General features: G+C 51.0%; 9 protein-coding genes across 9 annotated transcripts; 5 read left to right on the top strand and 4 right to left on the bottom strand.

Moving 5' to 3' along the window:
• Positions 1-79: 79 nt before the first annotated feature.
• On the bottom strand, positions 80-886 carry STEHIDRAFT_154643 (uncharacterized protein; the record flags this gene model as incomplete). The annotated part of the gene is made up of 1 exon (XM_007301808.1): positions 80-886. One exon carries the CDS (start codon positions 884-886, stop codon positions 80-82), a length of 807 nt encoding a protein of 268 aa, XP_007301870.1.
• A 798-nt stretch (positions 887-1,684) lies between these two features.
• Positions 1,685-4,316, top strand: STEHIDRAFT_75747 (PLP-dependent transferase). Its single transcript, XM_007301543.1, has 4 exons — positions 1,685-1,876; positions 2,026-2,774; positions 2,840-3,196; positions 3,265-4,316. Exons 1-4 carry the CDS (start codon positions 1,700-1,702, stop codon positions 3,851-3,853), a joined length of 1,872 nt encoding a protein of 623 aa, XP_007301605.1. The 5' UTR covers positions 1,685-1,699; the 3' UTR covers positions 3,854-4,316.
• An 876-nt stretch (positions 4,317-5,192) lies between these two features.
• STEHIDRAFT_138077 (Osmotin thaumatin-like protein) lies at positions 5,193-6,343 on the top strand (the record flags this gene model as incomplete). Its single annotated transcript, XM_007301809.1, has 6 exons — positions 5,193-5,397; positions 5,459-5,515; positions 5,572-5,606; positions 5,674-5,796; positions 5,861-6,033; positions 6,106-6,343. The coding sequence occupies 6 exons, from the start codon at positions 5,193-5,195 to the stop codon at positions 6,227-6,229; spliced, it is 717 nt and encodes a 238-aa protein (XP_007301871.1). The 3' UTR covers positions 6,230-6,343.
• A 1,142-nt stretch (positions 6,344-7,485) lies between these two features.
• STEHIDRAFT_119717 (uncharacterized protein) lies at positions 7,486-9,382 on the top strand. The gene is made up of 5 exons (XM_007301810.1): positions 7,486-7,835; positions 7,922-8,020; positions 8,091-8,219; positions 8,279-8,596; positions 8,667-9,382. The coding sequence occupies exons 1-5, from the start codon at positions 7,582-7,584 to the stop codon at positions 9,193-9,195; spliced, it is 1,329 nt and encodes a 442-aa protein (XP_007301872.1). The 5' UTR covers positions 7,486-7,581; the 3' UTR covers positions 9,196-9,382.
• A 258-nt stretch (positions 9,383-9,640) lies between these two features.
• On the bottom strand, positions 9,641-10,844 carry STEHIDRAFT_53708 (uncharacterized protein; the record flags this gene model as incomplete). The annotated part of the gene is made up of 3 exons (XM_007301516.1): positions 9,641-10,098; positions 10,181-10,667; positions 10,734-10,844. 3 exons carry the CDS (start codon positions 10,842-10,844, stop codon positions 9,641-9,643), a joined length of 1,056 nt encoding a protein of 351 aa, XP_007301578.1.
• Positions 10,845-11,228: 384 nt separating this feature from the next.
• Positions 11,229-13,048, bottom strand: STEHIDRAFT_119719 (uncharacterized protein). Its single transcript, XM_007301811.1, has 8 exons — positions 12,787-13,048; positions 12,574-12,699; positions 12,478-12,508; positions 12,309-12,416; positions 12,034-12,250; positions 11,815-11,935; positions 11,565-11,686; positions 11,229-11,491 (listed from the first exon to the last, which is right to left on the bottom strand). The coding sequence occupies exons 1-8, from the start codon at positions 12,916-12,918 to the stop codon at positions 11,383-11,385; spliced, it is 966 nt and encodes a 321-aa protein (XP_007301873.1). The 5' UTR covers positions 12,919-13,048; the 3' UTR covers positions 11,229-11,382.
• Positions 13,049-14,475: 1,427 nt separating this feature from the next.
• On the bottom strand, positions 14,476-17,202 carry STEHIDRAFT_93962 (DUF791-domain-containing protein; the record flags this gene model as incomplete). Its single annotated transcript, XM_007301812.1, has 6 exons — positions 16,754-17,202; positions 16,539-16,686; positions 15,876-16,125; positions 15,515-15,800; positions 14,772-15,442; positions 14,476-14,688 (listed from the first exon to the last, which is right to left on the bottom strand). The coding sequence occupies exons 1-6, from the start codon at positions 17,106-17,108 to the stop codon at positions 14,476-14,478; spliced, it is 1,923 nt and encodes a 640-aa protein (XP_007301874.1). The 5' UTR covers positions 17,109-17,202.
• A 634-nt stretch (positions 17,203-17,836) lies between these two features.
• Positions 17,837-21,367, top strand: STEHIDRAFT_119720 (NAD-aldehyde dehydrogenase). Its single transcript, XM_007301813.1, has 14 exons — positions 17,837-17,989; positions 18,068-18,231; positions 18,341-18,533; positions 18,733-18,882; positions 18,982-19,006; positions 19,085-19,164; positions 19,249-19,344; positions 19,462-19,535; positions 19,611-19,814; positions 19,960-20,090; positions 20,175-20,234; positions 20,301-20,339; positions 20,408-20,480; positions 20,597-21,367. Exons 1-14 carry the CDS (start codon positions 17,936-17,938, stop codon positions 20,895-20,897), a joined length of 1,644 nt encoding a protein of 547 aa, XP_007301875.1. The 5' UTR covers positions 17,837-17,935; the 3' UTR covers positions 20,898-21,367.
• Positions 21,368-21,784: 417 nt separating this feature from the next.
• Positions 21,785-25,844, top strand: STEHIDRAFT_109254 (acetyl-CoA synthetase-like protein; the record flags this gene model as incomplete). Its single annotated transcript, XM_007301814.1, has 12 exons — positions 21,785-22,126; positions 22,180-22,465; positions 22,526-22,581; positions 22,697-22,897; positions 22,967-23,073; positions 23,139-23,286; positions 23,340-23,404; positions 23,438-23,471; positions 23,529-23,571; positions 23,628-24,664; positions 24,735-25,196; positions 25,287-25,844. The coding sequence occupies 12 exons, from the start codon at positions 21,785-21,787 to the stop codon at positions 25,842-25,844; spliced, it is 3,339 nt and encodes a 1,112-aa protein (XP_007301876.1).
• Between the last annotated feature and the right edge of the window lie 171 nt (positions 25,845-26,015).

The raw sequence follows: 26,015 nt of genomic DNA on the forward strand, positions 1-26,015 counted from the left end.
AGGACGAGAATTTAACAGTATGTCTGAATGTGTATAGAGAGCTGCATGAAAAGGTGCAATATAATAGAGTCTGAAACGTCTATCGGCGTTCAAACAACGTCTTCACCTTCACGAATGTGAACCTCGATACCCTACGATGTAACTCAGGCCTCCTACGAGCTCCAGCGCTATCACCAGGTTTTGCCAGATTTTCCGCTATCTCAGCTTCCACCCGAGTTTGAGGAAGACCTGTCGCTGCGGCAGGTGACCGGACTTGAGGGTACCCAGGACAAGCATCGAATATGTGCCCAAGTGCTGGCCGACGCTGGTATGTGACGTAATCGACAGACTCGGTCGACTCGGTCGACTCTGAACGGGAGGGTTCAAAGCAGCCGAAGTTCACGGTCGGGGTGAGGTTGACTGTGATCTCGCAGAGATCTTGCGGATTGTGGGCTGTCTTTGTCTTCGCGACGGAAGGGGAAGGCTTGTCTGCCGAGTCATCCACAGGTTTGATCAAGTCGAATACATTGGTCTTCTTTCGTGACAGCGATGGCTTCTCGGGAGCGTAGTGAAAGTCGTCGGGCACCATCGCCGCCTTCCCGTCACTTTCGAGTGTGATAGAGGTGATAGCGTTCCTGCGAGGTCGCGGCTGAGAGTAGGCTTCGTCCGACTGGACGTTGACCGGGGAACACCAGCGCCCGCCGGTGTCAGTGTGATCGAGTGTCCAGATGTCAGCTTCACAGAGGTCTTGGTTGTGAGGGCCGTGGCGACGTGACAATGGATGGGGTTTGCAAGAGTGAGAGTCGAAACGGGAGAGAGAGTTTGGGCGCTCTACGCAAGGGGTATGGGCGGGAGAATGTCTGGCGTGGTAATCAAAGGGGTTGCTGAATATGAGAGGACCGGGCATGGTGACGATGATGGCACAATGCTATAGGCAAGTGAAGTAGCAAGGATGGTGATGAGTAGGCAGAGCTTTGGGTCAAGTGGTTGAAGCTTTGTGAAGTTCGCCGAGTGCTAGATGTAAGATGAGAGTCATGGAGCGGGATGATTATGGCTCAAGGTGTCTTTTGGACGCGTCCAGACGGTAGCAAGTTGTGGCGCTTGTTTCACCAGCCTTCCGAGACATTGTCGGTACCATGCGACACGAGCGAGACCAGGACCGAGGACACATTGAGTCAGTGTAAGAAGCCGAGAGTAGTCACCAAACGGTTATGAGTAGTCCAAAGTCGACAAGGTACAGCTAGCATTATAAATGTGATATACGACTCGGCGTGAGTAGGTGAATGACAACGGACAGGCCACAGTGCCGTAGCTTAGATCAAGGTAAGGAAGGAAGGGTTTACGCCACAGAATTTTTGTCGCAAGTCCTGCCAGTGGATTGAAGTGTCATCGTAAGATATACAAGATGCGAGCCCCTGCAGAACATCGGTTCTGTGGTAAGTTTTGTCCGTCAAAGGTCCAAACATGTTGAAGGTCGTGGGTGTGGGAGAAAAAGAGAAGGCCTTGAATAGGTCTTGTGTGGCACCTTTCGCCCGATTCGGCCGATGTCAAGGATGTCCGTTTAGCCGCGGGGGTAAAAACTCGTGAAAATCCATTCGCCATGGCTTGTCTTTCTCTACCACTACATCCACATCTACTCCATCTATCTTTTCTATCCATCTATCTCCCATAATATTCCTTGGCTTGCTTGTTTAACACCTTTTCGAGCCGACAGTTCGCCATGAACGCTGCAAATCATCCTGTGGGCCACCCAATCCCACCTTTTACAGAGCACGCGATCTCTGTCTCTCTTCCAACATGGGACGCAACCGTAGGATACGAAGAGAATGACCCAAACATCGTCAATGCCATGCAGACTGGCTACCCTAGGTTTTTTATCCATCTGAGCATCCAGAAGGTGAGTCATCTTACAGACATACGGTATCCTTACCCGAGCTCTTCGACAAGGGTTGGATACAGTGGTGCGAGACACTCATTATGAGCACGATGGAAACCTTTGGGCATTTCGCCAACTAAACACTCTTCACTCATACATATTTTCTCTAGCTTGCCCGCTTCTGTGAGCACAAATATGGCTCCCCCACCGAACGTGCCATTCTCGTCCCTTCCTCCACTATAGCCGAAGAATGTCGGTCCTTCCTTGAGGCCCGCTCGGTCCCCGCTCGCATCGTCCAAATCTTCCTCCCTAACCCAACTCAATGGACCCCTCACGTTCACGCCATCTTCTTTCCCCCTGAGTCATTCCCAGTCGCCAAACAATTCTGGCAACATACCGGCCTCGGAATTTCGAGTCGTTTGGCGGAGCATTGCCTGAATCTGATTGCAGCCGTCGCTACGCCACCTGGGTCCCCGACTCTGCCTATTGGAAAGGCTGGGAACAAGCATTACGGAGCGAAGCCAAGGAGGAACGGAGTGCCGTTGGCTACTTCGCCCCCCGCGGCGAATGGCGTGAACGGACAGAGCAATGGCCATGCGACTGGAGGAGCGGAAGAGGAAAGCGTGGAATTGTTCGAGAAGGATCACAGTATGTACCTCGAGGAACGTTATGGACGCAACCTGAACATGACCTCTGCCTCAAGCGCGAAGATTGCATTGAGGCGGCGGCTTGCGGGGTTGTTAGTGAGCGACGGTGCCAAGGACAACGCGGAGAAGGAGGTGGAGGCGAAGGAGAGTCTGAGGGGCGTCGCAGTGACGGAGGGCGATGTGTACCTATATCCGACCGGTATGGCAGCGATCTGGACGGCGCACCAGCTGATCTTGAAGGCTATTGGAGAGAGGAAGTCTGTATGCTTTGGGTGGGTATCACCTCTCGACTATGCCTATCTCTGGGAGTACTGTGCTGAAGCTATTGTTTACGCAGCTTTCCATACACCGACACGCTCAAGATCCTGGAGAAATGGGGTCCAGGCTGCTATTTCCTCGGCCACGGCACCGACGACTCTGTCGACGAGCTTGAGTCCATTCTATCCTCCCAACGCGCTCTCAACCCTTCCACACCACCCATCCTCGCCCTCTTCACTGAGTTCCCGTCCAACCCGCTCTTGCGCTCCGCCGACCTACCCAGACTGCGGAAGTTGGCGGACGAATATGATTTCTTGATCGTGGTGGACGATACGTTGGGCAATTTGGTCAATGTTCAGGTCCTACCGTATGCGGATGTTGTGGCGACGAGCTTGACGAAGATCTTCAGTGGCGAATCTAACGTCATGGGTGGGAGGTAAGAAGCTCGCATCTTGCAGATATCACACGCAGTCGGCTAACTCTTCATGGTACGCATCACTCTAGCTTGGTGTTGAACCCGGCAAGGAAACATTACGCCGCACTCCGAGCCACGATGGAGAGTAACTTCGAAGATATCTACTTCGACGAGGACGCCATATTCATGGAACGCAACTCTCGCGATTTTTCCCGCCGCGTCGACGCCATTGACGCCAATACAACCGCCGTCTGCGACTTCCTGCACTCAACTATCGACCCATCGTCTCAGTCTTCCGTCATAACCAAGGTCCATTATCCTAAATACGAGTGCCGCAAGAACTACGATGCCTGTCGTATCCCAGCCAAGGAAGGAGGTGAAAACGGCGGCTTCGGCAGTCTCTTCTCTATCTCGTTCCGCTCGCTCGCTGCCTCCCGCGGGTTCTTCGATACCCTCGACTGTTTCAAAGGCCCTTCGCTCGGGACGAACTTCACACTTGCCTGTCCATACGCCGTCCTAGCACACTACGCAGAGTTGGACTGGGCGGATAAGTGGGGCGTGCCTAAGGGCTTAATCAGGGTCAGTGTTGGATTGGAGGGTAGAGAGGTCTTGATGGATGCGGTCAAGACAGCGCTGAAGGCTGCGGAAGAGGCGCATGCGGAGGCAGGCGAGGTGTGAGCCGGCCTCATTTGAAGGCGGTGGTGTCCATCCAACTGGACGATTCTTAGTGCGCATGCGCACTTCGCTCTCGCTTGCAGCGAGTAGCTTGGCCCATCCAACTGGTGCAGAGCGGTTCATCCAACTGAACGGGCCTTTGGTCGTCTTTTTCTCTCTTCGTATTTGCGGGGAGAAGGGCGATACAGAGGAGGTGGGAGCCCATCCAACTGGTGCCGGCCGGTGAGAGGGAGGAGAAAGCATCCGTGACGGACGCGCCAGGCAGGTCGTAATCTGCAGGGGTGTGCAGTATTAATATTGCCTTCGGGGTTGGTGGGATTTGTAGCGCCCGCATCGGATGGGAAGTGATGGGTGATGAGTGATTTACAATGTTGTAGGACGTCACCGAGATTATCAGCCTCTGCTTCATATTGACTCTACGAGGAATTTATGATTTAGAACAAGTAATTCGAGAAGTCCTCTGCGTGTTTTGCGATGGACACATATAGGCGTTCGAGCCTTGAGGAACTGGTGGGCCACATCGGAGTCATCAAGTGGCGCGCAGTATGTTGAGCGGACATGTCCGAAGCTGCGCGGATGGGCATGCTGTCGATGATTTGTTCGTCCCCGGAAGCCATCAAATACTCCCAGCTCACCACTTCACTAGTGCAGCTTGTCTCCTCTTAGGTTTCAACTCCAGGTCGTCACAAATGGCGAGACAGTTCTTGTACGCGTCCCATCGGAGCACTTTCATGGACACCTCGAAAGGACGTCGGGTCCATCTCGTCTTTTTCGCTTAGACTCCGAGACGACGCATGGCACTCAATGCTTGACCTTGATATTCTGACCATGCTACGTCGGTCTTGATCACGACACATGCAGTCAATTTCTCGAAGTCGACCGAGATGGGTAAATATACCATGACCGTCGCTGTCCGCAGTTAACCTTCGTGGCATGGGGACCATCGGACTGGATGGAGCATATGAGCCTTTGAGCTCGTGCTATGATCCATGTCACTTTTTCTGTCATCGAAGCAAATCATCTGCTTTGACTTTGTGATTCTTGGCATGTGCAGCTACTTTTGCGGTGTACACCGTCCGCTATTACCTTAGCTACTTCAATCACTACGCTTGCTAAAGTGCACAACGGTAAGCATGGCACAGAATCTCTAATGTTATTTTTATCCATTGAGGTGCGTGGAACAACTGAATCTAATACACGCCGCCATGATCGACCATACGCAACAGATTTTCGGTCCCGCTGGCTCAGATCCTCGCTCAGTATAAAAGGCCAGCGGACGAGGCTCCTCAAAAACCACCGCACTTCACAACTGTGTAGTTCTTAGTTGACCATCTTGCTCAATATGCTCTCCAGTCTTCTTCTTATTGCGGCTGCAGCTGTGGGCTCTGCCAGCGCGCAGAGCTTAAAAGTTGTGAACCAGTGTCCTGAAACAGTCTTCTTGTTCACCCAAACGAGCTTTGGAAGCATCGCGAACAACGTCCAGGTCGCTGCCGGCGCTACTCAAGACATGGCTATCTCCACCGACTGGGACGGTGCCATCAACGTCGGTATGTCACGCCGCAATACTCACAGGAAATACGTGGTTGAAAGTTTGTATTGATTACACAGGCTCCGGATGTAACTCTGATGGGACCGTCTGCACCACTGGTGGTCCAACTTGGAACGGTTCGTTTTGGAATAACTGCAGACGGCGGTTGTTCATCTCACCTTTTATTTTTCAGGCGCAACTCCCTTCTCGCGCGCTGAGTTCAACTTCGTACGTTAGCCATCTATTGACATCAGCTTGATGCATTTTATTATTCATATCTGACACCGTCTTACAGTGGGCAATTCCTGGCGAAGTTACGTACGACATCAGCTTGATCTACGGTTACAATGTCGGCATGGAAATCTCAACCGGCGATTCGACCTGTGCCGCCTTTGCGTGTGACATTTCCTCTGGCTGTGTTAGTTCATCGTTTTTGTTTGGACCATCTTGTCATACTGATGTGATATTCTTGTTGGTTCAAGCCTGTGCCTGGACCCGCTGGACCCGCGGAAACGACGTGCTACAGTCCTTGCTGCTCCTCTGCCGCAGATTGTGCCGGAGGTGCTCTTCCTGCTGGTGGTGGAGGTTGCGTGGACAATGCTGGACCTGGACCTGAATCGGAGTTCTACTACACTACGTGCCTCAACGCCTACGCGTGAGTCCTCGTCTCTTCGTCATCATCTTCCGAACCATCTTGATTACTTGTTAACACATCTCATGGACTTAGTTTCCCCGACAACGACGGCGCCGCATCCTATACCCCGAAGGATTTTGTTGACGAGACCTGTAGCAATACCGACGTTACCCTGACACTCTGCGCTGGCACAACAACTTCTTTCCCTCTTCCTTAACGATGCATATGCATGACGATGATCTCGATAGCACGACCTCCATTTTATGCATCCATTCTATCCGGGCTCATATGTCTTCTAGGTTGTACCAGGTGACGTTTACGTGGTGAATACTATTTAATCCTCCAGCAAACACGTCTGATATCCATGTTTGGTATTCGACTGCTTTGAGGACTCACCACTAAAATGACGACATTGAGGAAAGGTCCCGAAGCAGGAACTCTATCCGTCACCTATAGCATCAATGCAGCTCAACAGATGTTCAGCGTCGCTTTGTAAGAGAGGCAGAGTCTGCCAAAGATATACCGGTGAGGGGGAGGTTTGACGGGGATATGCGAGACGTTCCACGAGAGCCGCGCAGTCGGAACGTTGCGGGGATATTTCAAACTCCGCGGCAGTCCCGTGTGGCGAAGTTAACTCACTGGAGGCAAAGTTCGGTATGTCGGAAGAATATATTCTGAACATAGAGGGAATGAACTCAAAAAATATCTCACGTTCATGCACCGCCGAAACAAGGATGCTTTTGTCAATAAGCTCGTTGATAAATTCAAACAAAGGTACAGAGTCAAATTAGAAATATCGTGGTCGCTGCGACGCAGGATTTATTGTGGTTGATAACCTGAAACTATTCAGACGATAAGCTCGGCATACACCGAGGAATATATTTCCCCGCCAAAGTTGGCGGGGAAATATATTCCGCTGTAGATTCCATGCCTTTAAGGGGGATATTTTGGGGTTATCAGATACAGTAAATTCTGCGTGGCTCTGATCACAATATTTAAATTCCCCTTGCAAAATCCCGGTTTCGATTTATCGGGAGCCTTATTCAGGAAATCATCACTCTATCCGAGTGGAGCTCACGCAGATGATTTTACAAGTAAATTCTCTCTATCTTCAAAATATATTCGTCAGACATATCAAACTTTGCCTCCAGTGACTTGTGTTCTCCCACCATCAGAGCGATCACAACATCTGTGGTCCTAAGTACCAGGACAAATTCTTCGCATCCATGTTTATTCTGTTTTAGCATGCTATACTAACAAAAAATTTCAAAGACATCGCATAACATATCGACTCCCAGAGTCAATTACCACGAATTTAACCTCAGCCACTGACGCGTTTCGCGTCGCGACAAACGCGTCGCTTGCCTTACCTAAGAGCAACTGTTTGCTGCCCGCCAGGTATAAAGACACGACATATCTCTCTTTTCTTACAGATCATTCGAATATCGTCTTCATCAATCATTTAAACACAAGATGTCGTCCAGACCGTCTCTTGCCTCCAACCCCGATGGTTGGGAACGCTCCTGGCAGCAAGAACTCGACAAAAAATTTCCTTCATACCGAACTCGCATGCCCAGCTTGATCTCCGACTTTCGACCCGTCGCAGCACGGATGATGACCCAAAACTCTTTTCAGGAAACAAGCGCTAGACATCGTGAGCTATGTCGCCTTCAATGCGATATTGCACATCTCGCGAGCGACAAGTGCGCTACGGAGGATTTCGAGGGCGAATGGGAGAAGTGCGGCGAGACTGTTAGAAAACAACATTACTTTGAAGCTATGAGGAGGTTGATGAGTATACCGGACATGGAAGATCAGAGAGGGTGCGTACCATAGATTCGCTAATTGACCACGCTGCAAGCCCGAGGCTCATGGTCGAGCTCACCCCTGTCTTGACATAACTGGAAAGGTTCTCTCCAGAAATCACGCTAAAGAACATACAGACTGACAACGGGAAAGGTTATTTAAAGCTTCTTCGCCAGTTGATGCCGGCTCAGCTACCAGACCGGTAAGGTGACTTTGTTTACAGTGATTTTGCTCGGTATCTCATCGTGACATGCAACCCCTTTTACTCTCAGAGAGACCATTGACCGATACGTATGGATCCGAAACCCGCTAATAGAGTCTATGCTGGAGGTGAAGGACCCAGAGTCGTTCGATACCAGAAATAACATACCTACTGACCCTTTCATCTACGTTCAACGATCGTATGTGGCAGTTTCTGTTGACTTTTGAGCCCCACCATCTCGCTAACCGCTCGCCATAGCTTCATTATCAATCGCACGACCTTCATGTCCCTCATCATATGGAACATTCTTCTCTCCTTCTATGGGAGAAGTGAAACCAATGTTCCCCTCAAGGCAACGTCTCACAGCAAGATGGACCCAATCGACCGTCAGAACTTTCAGAAAATGGGGCTCAGTAAAGAGGAAATCCGATCCACCGAGAAAGAGGTCAAGCAGAACCGAAAGCAAGGGGAGTATGCCTGTTTTTGCTGCGGGAAATTCGAAGTCCAATTCGGCGGGAAACTAAAGTCGTGCGCGAAGTGTTCTTCCGTGGGGCGGAGCGTGCACTATTGTTCGAGGTAAGTCCCGCCAGTTTCTTTTTCCTGATCTGATTTAATCACTGAATATATGGTTGTATTATTGGTGCAGGGAGTGCCAAGTAAAAGACTGGAAGCTCGGCAATCCGCCCCACAAGTCGGTCTGTGGCAAGTCACCAAAGGAAGTTATCGACGCCGCATCCATCCCTTCCCCTGACCCCTCACAATCCGCTACCACCCCAGATTCGTCCTCCATCGAACCACCCGACCCTTCTTACCGTCGCTCTCCTGCCCTACTTCATCTCATTTCCATGCTCGAAGAGAATCCCGCGCTGGACTACGTCCTCATGCGTCCTTCGCCTCATCCCGATCACGGTGTCAGCTTCGCGGATCCAATGGGCTCCCTGTTCTTCAACCTCTCTAGAAGGCGCGCGTTCAACAGTGGGGAAGAAGCGTCTGTAAGAAGAATGTATGAGCAGTTGAAGACTATGGCAAAGGACGTAGAGGGGTACGGAGTGAAGGGCTTGCAAAAACAGTTCTTGAAGGAGTACGGGATCGATGTGACGGCACCGGTGAAGGGAGGGACGAATCCAATTAGTGAGGCAGAGGTTGCCGCAGATCTCGAGAAGTTGACCATATGAAAGTCAGTGTTCCCTTTCTTGCTGTGAGCAGTGGTGCGAGCAATGGTGACAATAGTTTGTAGATCATACTTGTCTCCCAACCTGAATCTTTGATATTATTACCTCCAGTTTTTTTTTATCGTAGTTGGACTTCGCAATCGCATGCGATAAAACTCTGTAATTGGGCATCTTCTGTAGTCTAGTCAACACAATTGTAGCCTCCTGTGGTGTTTCACTTCGTTCTGTTGGCATTTGCCCTCTGGCACGTGCGTGTAAGGATGAACGGTTTCTCGAACGGCGAACTGGCTTTGCCATAATGGGTAATATAATGGTTTGCGTAATACGATGAGGGGCGGGCATGGCACATACGCATAGGAGCAGAGGGCTTTTGTTTTTGAACTGAGTGGTGGTTTCTCCCAATCGTACTGGTACTACTAGTCACTCTCTCTCGACGTTCAACGATACATTACGACTCCTCACTAGCACCCGCCCTGACTACCTTGAACCCATGCCGAGGAGCATGGATTCTAATAGTGACTCCCTCCTCCCTCTTCTTCTCGAGAACAATCTCCTCCCCATCTAACCACACCAGCTTGCCCACGTCCTTATGATTCACGCCGGTATCGGTTGGCGACAGACTAACCTCTTCGCCAGGCTTCAACCCACTAGGATCAGCTTCTCCCATCTTTACGCCAGGAACAGACCCAGTGGCTAGTTTGCTGTCAACATAGTCGGAAGAGAGGATACGCTTGGATGCGTCTGGTCCGTTCAGCCTTGTGATCGGTGGGAGAGTGTTCTGAGCGGTTTTGACGAGTTGGTCAAAGCGGGAGATCCAATTGAAGGTTTCAGGAAATTGCGTAGGCGAGATGAGAACAGGAGAGAGAGCTCCTGGCATGTTTGTGAGCCAGTGAAATGGTCTGATAGCTACGAAAGAAACGCGGACAAACATTGAGTTCACCGTCGCCACACGCCACTCGAGAGTACAGATCTCGAAAGAGGCGCTCACCTTCGATATCCCCTACACTGACGTTCTTCGTCCCCAGAATCCATTGCCTTCCGTCCCCAAACAAACCTTCCACGAACTCGAATGCGGAGAGCATCCCAGACACCGCTACCGCTCTTCCTTTTTCAAGATCTTCTTTTTTCCAACTTCTCCCGAACAGTTCCTCTCTGTCTTTCACGAACTTTGCATCCTCGAATATTGGCAAATTGGTCGGAATGCATCCTGCGGCTGCTGTAGAAACTTCCGGGCTGGCAGTCCAGCGGGCGAGTAGATAGCTGAGTGCGCGTTGGTCGAGCGTCAGGGTTGACGTCGGCGTGAAGATCTGGGAGTCGGGGATCGTGGAAACAGGATAAGGGAAGTGCGCTTCGAGTTTGGAGAGTATAAGACGGGTATCAAGATAGATGTCGCGCCCGATGGCGAGGACGGGGATCCGCCGATAGTTGACCCCCAGCATGTTGAGATCTGGACGAGGTAAAATGGGAGGTTGAATCTGTATGAGAAAGAATTTGGTATCACTTTACTGAAGTGTATCTAAGGCATCAGATGGAGATCATACACATTGTGCATACGAGATACCCCGCAAAGCCAAGTACCATACCACCCGGCGTGCGTACGGCGAGAAGCTATAGTGGTACAAGACGATTCCAGTATCATTAGCAGAGGTCATTGTGGTAGCAATAGTTTGCCCAGCAAGGAGGAGTCTTCACGTTGGTTCGGAAAGAAGAGGGAAGGATTGCTGGTGATGCCAATACAGAGAGACAAGAACAGGGGGAAGTGTCTGCCAATATCTTCGCGACGCCATAGTTATCAACGACATATATAAGTCTTTGGACACCCCAGGGTTCGCATCCAAATACTGGTGGTCGAGTTCCCTAGCAGTCCAGGGCACATTATGCATGGTGCGCTCAAGGTCATGGATGCAAAGAAAACAACGCGTCGGCACGTTCCGCGTAAGCCCCGCCGAAGCTGTTCCTGCAATCCGTTCGGAAGAGTCGAGTCAACCATGAATCCAACTGACATACATGATCTCAGTCTAGTCTTTGAGGTAGTTAGGTACTGCAAGTGATACAAGATGTCGGGCCCGACATATATAATACAGTCATGATGTTTTGTATGCCCCATAGTTGTCCGAGTCTCTGGTCCGGTTCAAATGATACCCTGAAGATAAGCTGACGTCTGCTACTATGTATCCTTGCCGCTCTGATTCATGCTCTCAGGCTTCCCGGCAAAGATAAGTTCGACTCGAGCTCTAATTTATTGTCTTCCTCCGGATGCGACGAGCGAATGCTCCTGAGGATGAAGTGCGACATGAAACTGTAGTGCGCCACACCAAATAAAACACAATCAGAACATGCTCTAGAAAAAGGAAATGCGAGGATGGGCGCACTCTCGAATGGCAGGTCCAGCACGCGTGGCGTAGTTCCAATGGATGATGATAGCCATGACGCCCAGAATGCCTGTCCCCCAGACGCAGGCGAAAATCGAAAGGATGAGCTTGAGGGCGAGTGACTGTTTAATTGTAATATGTGGTGGATATTTAAAAAATGCACACAAGGTTATACGATAACACGTTGATTGAAAAGCAAAGAGAGGAAGGGTCAATGACATGTTTCTTTTGGTGGAGAGAACGGACTTACCTGCCCAGAGGCCCATGCAAACGTCACAAGCCCGACGACGAAGCATACGACGGACCAATACGTGAGCACAGGTGGCTGTTCGCCCCAGAAATGCACGAGTGACAGCGCTATACCGTGATACCTTCATTGCCGTTAAGAAACAAGGAGGGTTAGCAATCGTACCGCACGATGCAGACTGGCGACTAGAAGCAGTCCAACGAGGGATGGCAAAAGACGCACCTGGCATCTCTTCTAACAGTGCCCGCAAACGCAGCAGCCGCCGCGCCGATACTCAATGCTAGCGACATGATCCAAAATAAGTTGACGACTTTCCATTGCAATCCTTCGGTTTGCTGGAAGGAAAACTGGATCACAGTGGCGGTAACGGAGGAGAAGAAAGAGGCCCCAGCAAAGCGGTTGAGCTGTACGGTTTCCATTCCTTTCTTGCTCGCAGAGACTAGAAGATGAAGTGGTAAGCACGGCAGGAGTGGGAGAAGGGGCAAGACGAGTCGTACCGGCTTCGGCTGCTGATGCGAGATCTCTGGTGATTGTCTCGAGAAGGGCACTTAACCGTGAGGTGGTTTCGATGAGGTATGGTACGTCGTTGACACCGAAGATGTCTCCTGTGAGTTGATAAATACATCAGCCTCGTCAGCTCGATATGACCCAGATTAATATACTTGCCATGAAAAGCCTTCAGATCTTCCGCATAATACTACAACTATGTGTCAGGGATCGAGTACTGCGTGAAGGGATGATTGGCAGGCGGGAAATACATACCTTCAAATTTGGCACGAGCTCGCGAGCTTGAATCGGTATGTGATCGAGGTCAGCTCCAATGATCCACCGATTCTCCGTCAAGACCGACAGCAGAGAGGCTAAATCATCCATGCACCGGACAAGTACCTGCACAAAATCAAACACCATCGATAATTCACCAGGCCGTATCAGCATTCGTACCATTTACTTTCTATCGAAGAATATGCCACAAACCGGTAACCTGATGTGAGACTCGCCACCCAAACTTCCCCAAGCACCCTCTCCGGGGCTATCGTCAGAATCTCCTTGTGTAACTCCTTCTACCGATCTTAGGTACATGTCCATTCGTTTACTGCGTTCCTCCATGTTCTTGACCGCAGTGTTAGCACTTTCTATAATCTTGCGATCTTGAATAGCGACCGTCTTCAGATCGATGTGGATACTGAGCTTGTGCAGGGAGACGTTGCGAAGTTCGGATGTGAGAATGTTAAGCTGAAGCATATCGTGGTATTGTCAGCCCAAGCTAGCACAACAAGAATGAACAGAGAATATTACCTGAGAATAACAGAAGGCTAGGTTCCTGGTGGCGAGGTGTCAACTCAAAATGTGGCGTAGGTGGCGCAGGTCCTACATACCGGTGGCAACGCCTTACGGTCTGCCTGAGCGTTCTGATGTTAAGCGCCTGCGAGTCACCACCTACAGAGGTGATTGCTGAGATGCCTGACGATCAGAGAACCGAGAGAGGTCAGGAAACAGGATCTTTACTCGGACTGAAGCAGGCTAAACGTACCTTGCGCTCGAGTTGGGCTGTGTAGAATGGCCGGATGGGTATTGAATTGAATAGTGGGATCAGGGAGCGGGCCCATGGCGGGGATACTAGTCGAAGCATCCATTGCAGACTCAAGAATGCGAATTGTGTAGAGAAAGGAAAAAGAATCGGAATGTCGAAAGGTCTAGGAGATAGTTGTTGGTCCAGTCAAGACGAGTCGTCAACGATGGAAGTCCTTCTGAGTACCCAGGACACGAGTAAGGCTGGGTGCAAGAGCACTGCTAGTCTCCAAGAATAACAACAAACACGCGTCTACAGGTCCTCTCCGCAGAGTGAAACCTCATACAGACGGGGGTGGCACAGGGTGGCACGTCCAAGTACGCTGCTGACTGCGCGGACCTATGAGAGGCTATTATGAAGGATCAGAAATGTCCGCAAAGCGACAATGGTACCCCTCTTCGAGATCATTGGCATGCATGAGAGGAAAGCGGGAAAAGAGAAGCTCAAGGTCGTGGAATCGTGATGGCCGAGGCGATACGACGGCGCTTCCATGTATTGAAGTATTTCGACGTTCTTTTTTCATTGTAATTGGTAGAGCCATACAGTATGTCTCTGGATCGTAGGCTGAGAGAGATATCGAAATCGAGTGCTATATGTTCGACGATGTAATGGTTCAAGTTCAAGTCGGGCGTCGGGACGGAAGCTAAATTACTTTTCTATTTTTATGTCACCTGCAGTGCCAAGTGTGGCGGTGGCCCAGTGCCCACTTCTTCGACTTCTGAGATCTCAAAGGCAGTCAAACAGTCGGATGGGCAGTGGCTTCGAAAGCAGTGTATATACAACATAGCATCGCTTCTCAATACGTGTCTTGCACGGCACGAACAAAACGAGTGCGAATGGCTATGTATCGAATAGGGATGTAGGGATACTGGTATAGAAAAGTCCGTTCAGAAAAGTGCGAGGAGAAATAAGCAAAAACGAGCTGATGTACATGTGAGTAGTAGATCTAGAGAATGCGAAAGCAAGAACGCGCGAGGCATAGATGACTGCAGCGCAGTGTTGAGAAAATTACGTCTGTCTAAAAGAGTCCGAGTCAAGGTGTCGCTCCTCCTCCACTTCCCCCACCCACCCACGCTCACTAACCAATAAATCAATCAGTCAACTCTGTCTGTTCTCTCCTCTCCTGGGCCCCTTCCGGCGACATGTCCCTCTACCCTCGGCACTACCACCACCGCCGTCACCAAACTCGCCACCACCAGCACGATTGCGCATGTTGAGAGGACGACTTCGCGTGCCGAGGAAGAGACGCCGGTGAGGAGAGAGACGACGACGAATATATTGAGAGGAACACGGAAGAGTGCTGCGAGCTTCCATTCAAAAGAGAGTCGGAGACAAAAAAATCGTCAGCGATTTGATTGCAAAAAAAACATGAGTGGCCCAGGAAACTCACAGTAGCCCTATACCCATCCCCAATCAAAGTCCCCCTCAACATCCCCTGCACAGGATAATACATCCCCACACACCCCTCAAAAACGCAGAACGCCCAAAACTTCACATGTTCCTCCATCTTCTCTCCTTCCCCTCCTCCTCCGCTCCCTCCGCCCACCCCGATAATACTAATAGCCAGTCGTGCTATCTTCGGGGCCGAAACGGACGCGGCGAACGCAAGTGCGGAGAGCGCACAGACGAGGGAGGAGAGTTTGGCGTGGAGGACGAGAGTCGAGTCCGTTTGTGCAGCGCCTGAGAGGGGCGTCGTTATACTCGCCGTCGACCCGGATCGAGCGTGTGTGTGTAGAGGTGGCGGGACGCCCGCTGCGGTCGTTGACGATGCAGAAGACGATACTGCTGTGGAAGGGGTAGACGAGGAAGGAGTCGGGCGGTGCCAGTGTGCGGTAATGAACGTGTAGCTCAACGAGCCGAGCATCATGCTTATCATGAATGCGGAGAATATGTAGCCGAGCGGGAGGGTGTCGTTTCCGCTTTCGTGAGCGTGGGCTGCGCCTTCGGCGGCGATGGAGAGGGCTGAGGAGGCTTGCAGGGATGGAACCCAGATGAAGACGAAGAGGTACATTGAGCCTTCGAAGATCGTTTGTGTGAGGCCGAGGACGAGGAGGTTTGGGTCTGAGAATGAGGGGAAACGGATAGTGTCAGCACTTGATTTTTGTTTTTGATATTAGAGACCGAGCGACCCACCAGCAATCACAATTTTCCCCGCGCTTCCCAACCTCCGCACCTGGAACAAATCCGCAAGTCCACTCAAAGTCATCGTGGTCTTCCAGCTCACGCAGGACAATTTCTCAGAAGCGGACGTGGGAGGGGTGGCTGCATTCGGACCTGGGGATGACGAGGGGTTGGCCCCGTAGTTTTCGTTCCATGAGCCACGGATGACGACGAAGGCGAGGAGGAGGAGTGCTCCGGAAGCGACGAAAGGGGAGCGGAACCCTCCGGAGTTCCATTCGACCAATTTATTAGAGAAGACCTTGGACGTGTAACATCGTCAGCAGGTATTCTGTGTTGAGATGGGGGTGAAAAAATGAAGGGTAATGATACTCACCCCAGCAGCCGTGGCAACAAACCCGTTGACCAAAGTAGCGCGGCCCATGATCTTACTTAATTCATCGCTTCCAAGTCCCATGGTCGAGCTACTGCTCACTACCCAGCTCTCAAAGGCGGAGAAGAGGATGGAGGTGGAGATACCGCCGAGGATGCGGCCGAAGAGGAGGATGGGGAAGGAGGGGATGAGGAGGAGGGCGCATGTGGCGGTGTAGGTTATGCAGAAAAGGAGGCAGAGGAGACGTCGACCGCTAAAAAAGGGAGAAGATAGGTGCGGGTTAGTCTGTGGTGCATGTTTGGTAGGAAGAGAGGCAGATGGAACGGGTGCGGATACGAGTGTGGCTCCATGACGCCACACTTGAGGTACTTCGGATCTGCGACGTCTGGCGATACCTTTCCTTTTGTCAAAGCGGGAAGCTCAATCTCTTTGAACGAGGAAACTCTCGGTTTGGTTTTATCTACGCGACATTATGCGAGATACGTAGCAAAACATGCCACACAGACATCTGATCACAAAACCGTTCTAACATATCACGAACAGCACTAGAAGCGCTATCCACCTCTTTGCGCACAGCGGCAGCAGCACTAGAAGTTCAATGCGTTTATGCACTTATACGCCCTAACTCGGCAGCAGACACATAAATAAAACGGAGAAAGCACCCACTATTGATCAGCCCAGACACCTACGAGTGGCGCAAACAATCCCGCGCTAACGAAACCGGTCACGAACAGAAGAGCGACGGTCTGTTCCGGGAAGCCGTACTGCTCGCGATAAAGCGAGTAAACATACGGGCCTTGAAGCCAGTCCGCACCTACACCATTCCCATGAGCACTCGTTCCTGGTTCCGCCCTGACGATTCTACAGAAACTCGGACGCACCCATAACAATTGCATAGACGGTCAGGTACTTCCTCATTAATGACCTCAACGCGGCAGCCCTCGCGCCCGCAACAGTGCTCGCACGTCCAGCATTCTTCGTACCAGTGGTACTGCTGAGCAATGGGTTGTCTGAGTCTGCGTCTGAGGTGTCGGAGGAGAGCACACTCGGGGCCTCCCCATTTTCAAGAGCGTCATCTAGGTGGTCTCTGCTGCTGGCGGCTGATGTCGCTGAAGGGTCTGGCGTAGCTTTTGTTTGTGAGATTGTGGATGCACGAGAAGACAGGCGACGCTCGAGAAGGAGGAGAAGGACTGTGATTACGATGAGCAGCGTAAGCTGGGATTCGTAGAAGCCCATTGCGGAAATGACGTCGGTCGTGGATGCGCCAGCTCAAATTCCCGTGCAATAAAGAGGATCGTGGTGTTACGATGAAAAGTAAAGCAAGAGAAAGAGTGTGGTAATGGAGGTGAAAAGAAAGTTGTCTGGTCGGGAGAGGGACGTGCTGGGGCAGTTCGATGGCGATATGGGGTGCTTTCCACGCAGTGCCACTGTGGCCCGCCTACATCATGACAGTACCCCGCAACGAAACGTGTCTTCTTGGCGGTTTTGCCCCTTTTTCGTTCGGATGATTGTTCGTCAGACGCGACGGGAAGGACGGGAACACGAGGCATCCCCTGAACGTCCTGAACAGTGGAGGATAGCAGTAACAGTGTACCGCCTACGATTTGGATACTATAATAGTCTGTAGTACTTATGCCCGTCTGAGGGTTGAAATACATAAATCATTCCACAAGTATGAGCGCTGAATGGAATCTCTAGTGTGTGACCATCTGTGTGCCCTCATTCGTCAGTCCTTCCTCCGACTTCGCCTAATCAAAGCGTTTCGCAAGCTTTGCACGAATCCATTATTGTAGTGGACCGTTTCCAGAGAAAGATTTGATGTCAGCCATGACCGGGTACCAATCACATGCGGCCTTACTGTGGGGATCGTCTGCACTTCTCTGGACACTTTCCGTCATACTTCTTGACCTCCTGTTTCCCTGCAAGGCTTCGTGTTTACACGTACGACGAACGCAATTCCGTCTCTTTCCCGGAATTACTACACTACAAAGTCTATATCTACTGGATATCCACTCTTCTAGCCGAACACCTGCCGTTCTTTCCCTCTTTACTATCTCCTACCGATGTCTACGTCCAGCCCCGTCTACACCTCGACGCCCGTCGAACAAATTCCTTTGGTGCGCACCGTTCTCACTGGCTTAATACTTGAGTTGGAGAGGTGAAGATGTTAACTTTGATCCAATTGTTGCTCGTAGATACGGGAAGAGTTGAAACAGTCTTTCAAGACAGGAAAGACGAAATCTATCGCGTTTCGTAAGGAGCAGCTCCTTGCACTCGCTTACTTAGTCAGAGACAATGCTACACTTTTTGAAGAGGCCCTCGAGAAGGATCTCGGGAGGCCTCGTATCGAGACTACATTGTGCGTTCTCGTTGATTCCTTCTTCCGAGGTCGCCTTGGAGCATGTCCCGAACTCCCTGTCTCGTCCCTATGCTGACATATTATCCTCTCCTCCTTCACATTAATTCAGAAATGAAACTGGCGGGACCATTTCAGAAGCCAAACTTGCCTACGACATGGTCTCCAAATGGTCCAAACCCGATTCTCCAGCGTTCAACGTTACCTGGTTCGCTATGAAGCCCAAAATCAGGAAAGAGCCCAAGGGAGTCGTGCTCATCATCAGTCCTTTCAATTATCCACTATGGTGTCTGCTCGGACCTCTGGTACGTCTCTTCCCTCTCCGCCCCTTACCAATACCACGGTCCCGCTCTCGGGTTCTAAGGTTCCGTCCATTATCCGCCCTCTTGCCCCGACCCTTCGTTCATTCCATTCTATTCCACCCACATCCCTTCTCCCGCCCTCTTGCGGCTTGCGGCTAAAACACCAAACCCATACGCTAACATATTCATCCCGACCGAACAGGCTGGCGCAATAGCAGCAGGCTGCGCCTGCGTCATGAAGCCGTCCGAGCTCACTCCCGCATTCAGCGCTCTCCTCGCCGACCTCGTACCTAACTACCTCGACCAATCGCTATATCGCGTTATCAACGGTGCTATTCCGGAGACTACGAAGGTATGTATAGCGGGATCTTTTACTTTCGCCGGAACACGCAATGATGGGCAGGAACGCTGATGATGATTGTGGCGCTGGTTGTGTGTGGCGCGGGTGTAGCTTTTGGAGTTGCAGTGGGATCATCGTACGTCCGCATTCGCAAGCTTCAAGATTTCCATGAGCGAGGAAGTATACTGATGTTTCACGTTCGTCCGCTTTGAAGTGTTGTATACCGGTGGTGCCCGCGTAGGCAAGATCGTCCTCGCCGCTGCCGCCCAGACGCTCACGCCCGTCACGACCGAGGTACGTACCTCCTCTCCTTTCATTTCTGCAATGATCACATCCGGTCGTACTGACTGTTTTTTTGGTCTGATAAATGGTGTATAGCTCGGTGGTAAATCGCCCGTGTTCATCGACCCGAACACCGATCTCAAGCTCGCCGCGAAGAGGGTCATTTGGGGAAAAGTCACGAATGCTGGCCAGGTCGGTTCTTTCATCTCATTTCTACCATCTCTACCATATTTCCTCCTATTTCATGGTTTGGATTTTCACTTATTGGTATGCGATGTTGGACTGACGCGACGTGTGGCCTGGTGATAGACATGTGTGGCGCCGGATTATGTGCTTATCCAGGAAGACTCCGAGGATAAGTTCGTCGAGGCTTGCAAAGAGCAGTGCGTCTTCATCCTGTTCTTATGCTTACTGGAAACCTCTGACATCTGCACCTCCCCTCCTTCCGTCCCACCTAGGCTCGCAGAATTTTACCCCTCCGGCGCCCTCACCTCTGATTCCTTCGGACGCATAATCTCCACAAACCACTTTCTCCGGATCAAGAGCCTGATGGACAACACGAAGGGTGAAGTAGTATATGGCGGTAAGACAGATGAGGCGCAAAAGTTCATTGAGCCGACGATAGTGAAGGGAATCAAGGGGGATGATAGTTTGATGAGAGAGTGTGTATTCTCCTTCCCTGTCTCCTTGTTCGCTCTGGTCCCTCTACATTGCCAAAACCCTTTGCGTTTGCTGGGCTCTGAAGTGGTTATGTTTGCGTCGTGAGATAGAGTGGGCGAGTGCTGACAGGTGCTTTGCATTTTTCAGGGAGATCTTCGGACCAGTCCTGCCTATCGTACCAGTCAAGTCCTTAGACGAAGCTATCGACTTCGTGAACGAGAGGGATCATCCATTGGCCCTGTATGTCTTCTCGAAGGATCCAGCGTACAAAGCTAAGGGTGCGTCTCCTCCCCTTACCCATTTCAGGCAGACCTCTGGGTTGGTGTGTGATGCCTAATGTAGTTGGGGTGGTGGTGATACAGTGTTCGATAGTACCACGAGCGGATCGTGTCTTGCGAACGAAGTGATGGTGCAGACGCAAGGTTCGTTGTTCCCTCTCCTCATCGTCGATTTGTGGCGCTGACGAGGATCCTCATCTGTCCATATAGCGGAAGGACTGCCGTTTGGAGGTATCGGGCCCAGCGGATGTAGGCTTCTGCTCTCCTCTTATACCCTTCAGGACACAATCTGATATGGTGTTCGCCCTAATCCACAGCTGGCGCGCATACTGGCAAAGCCACCTTCGACATGTTTACCCATCAACGATCGACACTCGATAATCCAGCCTGGTGCGTGATTATTCATCTCCCCCTGCCCATCTTTACCTCCTTCCGTTGCACATACCAGCACCGTTGTTTGACTCTACCAACTCACCACCCGTCCTTCATGTGTTCGATGTCCCCAGGATCGACTTGATACTAGCCGGCCGCTATCCCCCCTACTCCCTCGAAAAATCCAAAATGATGATCAAAATGTCAACACCGTCTCTCCCTCCCCGGCCCGCCTTCCTCAACGGCAAGGCTAACGGAACTGCGAACGGGGGTGACGCAAAAAAGAGGTGGGGTAAATGGTTCCTTTTCGTGCTGGCGCTCGCTCTCAGTTCTGGCGGCGTCCTGATGCAGATGAAAGTGCTTAATATGAATATGAATGGATCGGGCTTGTTGGCGGCGTTGAGGGGGAGGCTGATGGGCATTGGGGGGAAGTGAGGGGTGGTGTGGTGTTGAGGTGAGTGGATTTGGTAGGGGGTGGTGGTATGTAGGAGAGTGGATGTTAACCATATTTTTGGTCCCTTCTCTTAGGGTTAGTGGGTGGATATTTGGTTCGAATCGGATATTTTAGGGCTCATGGCGACCTTTACATGGTCATCTTTGGTGATACTCACGACGTACACGTCTAATCTTCTCCTTGCGGATGTACCTTCCCTTTCTCGGTCCTGCTTTCGTTGCCTGTACAGTAAAGTAACATTCTCGCTTCGCTCTTATCGCTGGTGCTACATATGCCTTTCCGTCCCCCTTGGACTCGTAGCACTGATCCAGTAGCTCTACTCTTGGGATGAGTATTCGACCATTCTATGGATTGTTATTTCTTTTACGTTGATGCTGAGATGTATACCAGTATGGTAAGACGGCGTTGGCGAGAATCACCTGTGCTATGCTTGTTTTTGCTTGGAGGCGGCACATCTTGTGTGGCGTGGAGCCGAACTGCGGGATTCCACGACTGTGGTGGCGTTTTAGTACGAGTTTAACTTTCCTTTGGTTCCAACTTCCAACAGCCAACTGCCATCTCAACAAATGGCAGCGCTCGTCGTTCTCTCCGTATCTGACTTTTAGGACCTTGCGCCAGGCATACTGGATGTCGTTGATGCAATGTCTCAAATTTGCAAGTCAAAATTCGTATCTCACACCGTCGTGCGTTTCCAGCGGTCCCGGGACGCGCTTGGAGAGATCCAAAACAGCACGTGTATGTTCTTTTGTATCATATCAGAAGCCTATGTAAGCCTCTTGTGTGCCTCGCAGGCTCATACCTGGCCGTGCTGACATCCATGGATCACCTCTCTTTCACTACTTCTACTAGTACTGCTTCAGAGTGAAGGATGAGCCTGGTCCAGAAGTTTACCCCACCTTCGCTAGAGGCCGTCCTGCCTTTTCCAGAGCTTCTTCTTCAGACTGCACAGGCACATCTTGACCGCGAAGCTGTTCTCATTTTGAGATCCTCGTTATCACCAGGAGAAGGCGCTCTTGATGATGCTGCACTCACTTCACTCACATGGAGGCAAATACTGGCGGATATCAGACGTCGGATGAGTGACCTTGTAGAGACGACTGGACATACAGCAAGATATCTTACGGAGCCACCCTTCAATGTTGGTTTGCTCGCTCATAGCGGCTATGATTACTTTGTGTCACTGACGGCTGCGCTGATGCTTCGTTGGACAGTATGTTTTTCTTGTCAGCAATTTTTGTTACGTCGCTGAACGTTATGAGACAGGTACTACTCATCTCTACGAGGAATTCGCCCTCGGCTATTGAAAGCCTCATGCAGTCGATTGAGGGGAGCGTGCTGCTCATTGGTGATGGTGTGCCCATGGGTCCACGGCAAATAGAAGAACAACCGTACAGCGTCGTTCGACTTTCTGCACTAGAAGCGCTACCAAACAAAGAAACCGGCGCTGATGGTTTCGATGATCTGGGGGTCGACTACGGAAGGCAATCGTCGGACTGGTCGGACGAAATAGACAAGTACTGTATCTATCTACATACATCGGGCACTACAGGTATCATCTCAGAATATTGTCATTATTTTATGACTACAATACTGACCTCTATAATCGCAGGACATCCAAAGCCAATTGGATATGCACACACTCATGTGTATCATCTATGCACGACTGTAGGTGAAGACCGTCGGTCTCGGCAAGGAGAGGTATTTTATACGCAGATGCCGTTATTTCACGTATGCGATCCCTTGTTTCATGCAGCTGTATTCGAGCTGATTCCTTGGTTAGGGAGGAGGCTTTGCCGTATCATATCCCAATATTATTGGCGTCGGTGGAGTCATTACGTTCGTTGAGGCGCAGGATACCATGTCCGCGACCAGTCATGTTCGACATATGCGTCTCCTGCGGCATCGCAAGCCGGATGTTATGGTAGCTTCTAGTGTCCTGGAGGACCTAGTCTCCGGTGAAGAACGCGACGAAAATATCCGAGTATGTGCCGTCCCATTGTGTCTTGACGACGCAAATAGTGGAACCTTGCATATTGACCGCTCGACTCAGGTACTCCTAGACATGTCGTCCGTTCTCTTCGGCGGTTCCCCACTTTCCATAGCTGTCGGAGATCTGCTTAGTCGCAGTGGAGTACGCATCACGAACTGCTTTGGCCAGTAAGCATCTGTCGCAGCCACTTTCCTGATTTAAAATGCTTATGACCTCTCCGATGTTTTATCAGGACAGAAGCTGGCCTAGTCTCCAGCTTCTGTTACCACGAGGACAACGCAGGACCAAACTGGCCTTACATTCGGCTCAACGATGCGGCCTACAACTTTGTATTCGAACCGTTAGAAGACGGCAGTCCATTCTATAGTCTTATTGTAACTGTGAGTCTCAACGCACGGTGATATTCTATACCTTTAGCTGATGGTCTTTGTAGCCTGGGGTAATGACTCCGCCGGTTCTAAATAATGAAGACCCAGTGGGCTTCAGAACGAGTGACAGGTGGGAGAAGCACTCTGATCTTACGAAATCTAGGTTGTTGCGAGCGGCGGGGAGAAACGACGATGTGGTACGACTCTCACTTGCTCCATTTACTGAATTGGCCTAGATCTGACTTTACTCACAGACCGTCTTGAGCAATGGAGAGAAAACTGATAACGTTCAGCTTGGTATACTCTGTCTCTCCCCGTCATACATATCCCATTGGCTGACTGCAGTGATCCAGTATCGCTGCTCATGTCTTCGCCCTTGGTCGCGCGCGCCATCATATTCGGTACTGGCCGCTTCATGAACGGTACCTTGATCGATCCATCTCCGCAAACGTACTCCCAAATTTTGGACAATGCGACTGCCTATCTTGATTCTCTCTGGTCGCACATCCACAATAACGTGAACACCGTCGTACCACAGCACTCGCGTATCATCCGACCACTCATCATCCTGGCTAAGCCAGAGAAACCATTCCTACTGAACGACAAAGGCACAGTGAAAGGACAAGCCACACTCTCCCGCTACGAGGAGGAGATCGAGACGGCCTATAAGGGTGTGGAAGAAGGAAGCGGGGATCTTATAATCTCCATAGTGTTTGATCCGAACGACCGAGCCTCGATACAATCCTACATCTCATCCGTCTTGCACGAAACCCTCGGACGCACCATTGAGGCCGACGAGGACTTCTTCGCGGGAGGAGTAGACTCGTTACACGCCATACAACTCCGCTCCATCATCACCTCGACACTCAAGCGGGTCCATCCCGAAAGTGGCGAAGGCAGCAATATGGTGCTCCCGAGAGATATCGTCTTCCAATATCCCACCGTCACCCTGCTCTCTGGGTACATCCACTCACTCTGCGTCAGCAACCACGACATCAACGGTCCTCTAGTCAAAGACGCAGATTTCTCGTACATTGTGGAACAGAACGTGGCTGAATACACCTCGAATCTTCCTCACCACCTCCCAGGGCCATCCCATCTTACCACAGGTCGTCTGGATGGTGACGTCTACGTCGTTACAGGAACCACCGGATCCCTAGGATCGGCTTTTGTCTCTTACCTTCTTGAAAAACCGAACGTCCGAAGAATATACCTATTGAACCGTGTGCAGGCGTCAACATCCTTTGAGGAGCGACACGAAACCTCCTTTACAGAGAAAGGTCTCGATTCCGGAGCTCTGAAGAAAGCATTGGAGTCTGGTAAGGCTATCTTTGTCGAGATGGACCTGACGAAGAACGATCTCGGTATCGTGGAGCCCTTACGCACTCAGGTATGCGATATCATAACCTCCCTCGGCCGTACTCGTATCCCTGGGTGCTCAACATATTTGTTTGGCGCAGATTCTCTCCGAAGCGACACACATAGTTCATATTGCCTGGCTCCTCAACTTCAAGCTCATCCTATCCTCGTTCAAACCTCACCTTCTCGGCCTCCTCCACTTGATCAATTTCGCCCTCTCATCTCCTCTCGCCACACCTCCACACTTCACTTTCTTATCATCCATCTCCGCCGTCGGGCGCTATCACACCCTACACACCACACCCGAAGCCAGTTCCGCCGTCCCAGAGCGCCCCATCCACGACCCACATGTCTCTCTTCCCCAAGGCTACGCCCAAGCCAAATACTGTGCCGAACGGATCATCGAAAAGGTCGCGGAGCAGAGACCGGAGTTGAAGGCTTGCGTGGTCAGGAGTGGACAGATCTCAGGTACGGAGAAGACAGGATGGTGGGCAAGAAGTGAGTATATGCCTACTTTGATGAGGTTGTCGGTGAAGTTGGGAATGGTGCCGGAAGATTTACCGGTATGTTTTCGTTGTGTTCTGTTCTGTTCTGTTCCTGTCTTCTCTGTGAATTCTTCTCATGCTGAGGAATCGTATTCTTACATCCGTCAGGACGTGCGCTGGCTACCCGTCAACATCGCAGCCGAAATCCTTTACGCACAAATCGATCACCATCGACGTTCGGGCACACCTTCGACTTTACCCACTACAGGCACAGAAAACCCCGTGTTCTACCATCTCGAGAATGCTAAGTCCACACCTTGGCATATCGTTTCCGACTCGATCATCAGCTACGCCAATTCACAATCGCAACCATCGCAATCCATTCGTATCGGAAATAGCGAAGGGAACGACGCCACCGCCACACGCCGTATAAATACCGTCCCAATGAAGGAATGGCTCCAAGCCGCTACACTCCTCTCGAACTCCCACCGCGACCATACAACCAAACATAACTTGACCAAGGCCACGAACGATAAAGAAACCGGCCAAGCCTCGCACCTGCTCGATTTCTACGAGATGTACGTGGGCGATGGCGGCGCGTTTATGCCCCGATTGGACGTTCAGAGGACGAAGGAGGCGGCGGGAGAGCTCGTGGAGTATGAGATTGGCGACGAGACGGTGAAGAAGTATGTTGAGAAGGCTTGTGCTCTCGAGAGTCTAGGGTGAGGATGAATGGTGATGTTGTGGCTAACGGGCGAAATTGGAGGATTGACTGTGGATCGATTTTGGTACAAATGGTGGATATCAGCCTAGGGTACCAAGTTTTGAGAGTTATGTCGCGGAGGTTATCGAAGTTCGAGTGGAACACTTGCATCGCACACGTACTAATGAAAAAAA

Source organism: Stereum hirsutum, assembly GCF_000264905.1.
Source record: "Stereum hirsutum FP-91666 SS1 unplaced genomic scaffold STEHIscaffold_4, whole genome shotgun sequence".
NCBI lineage: Eukaryota > Fungi > Basidiomycota > Agaricomycetes > Russulales > Stereaceae > Stereum > Stereum hirsutum.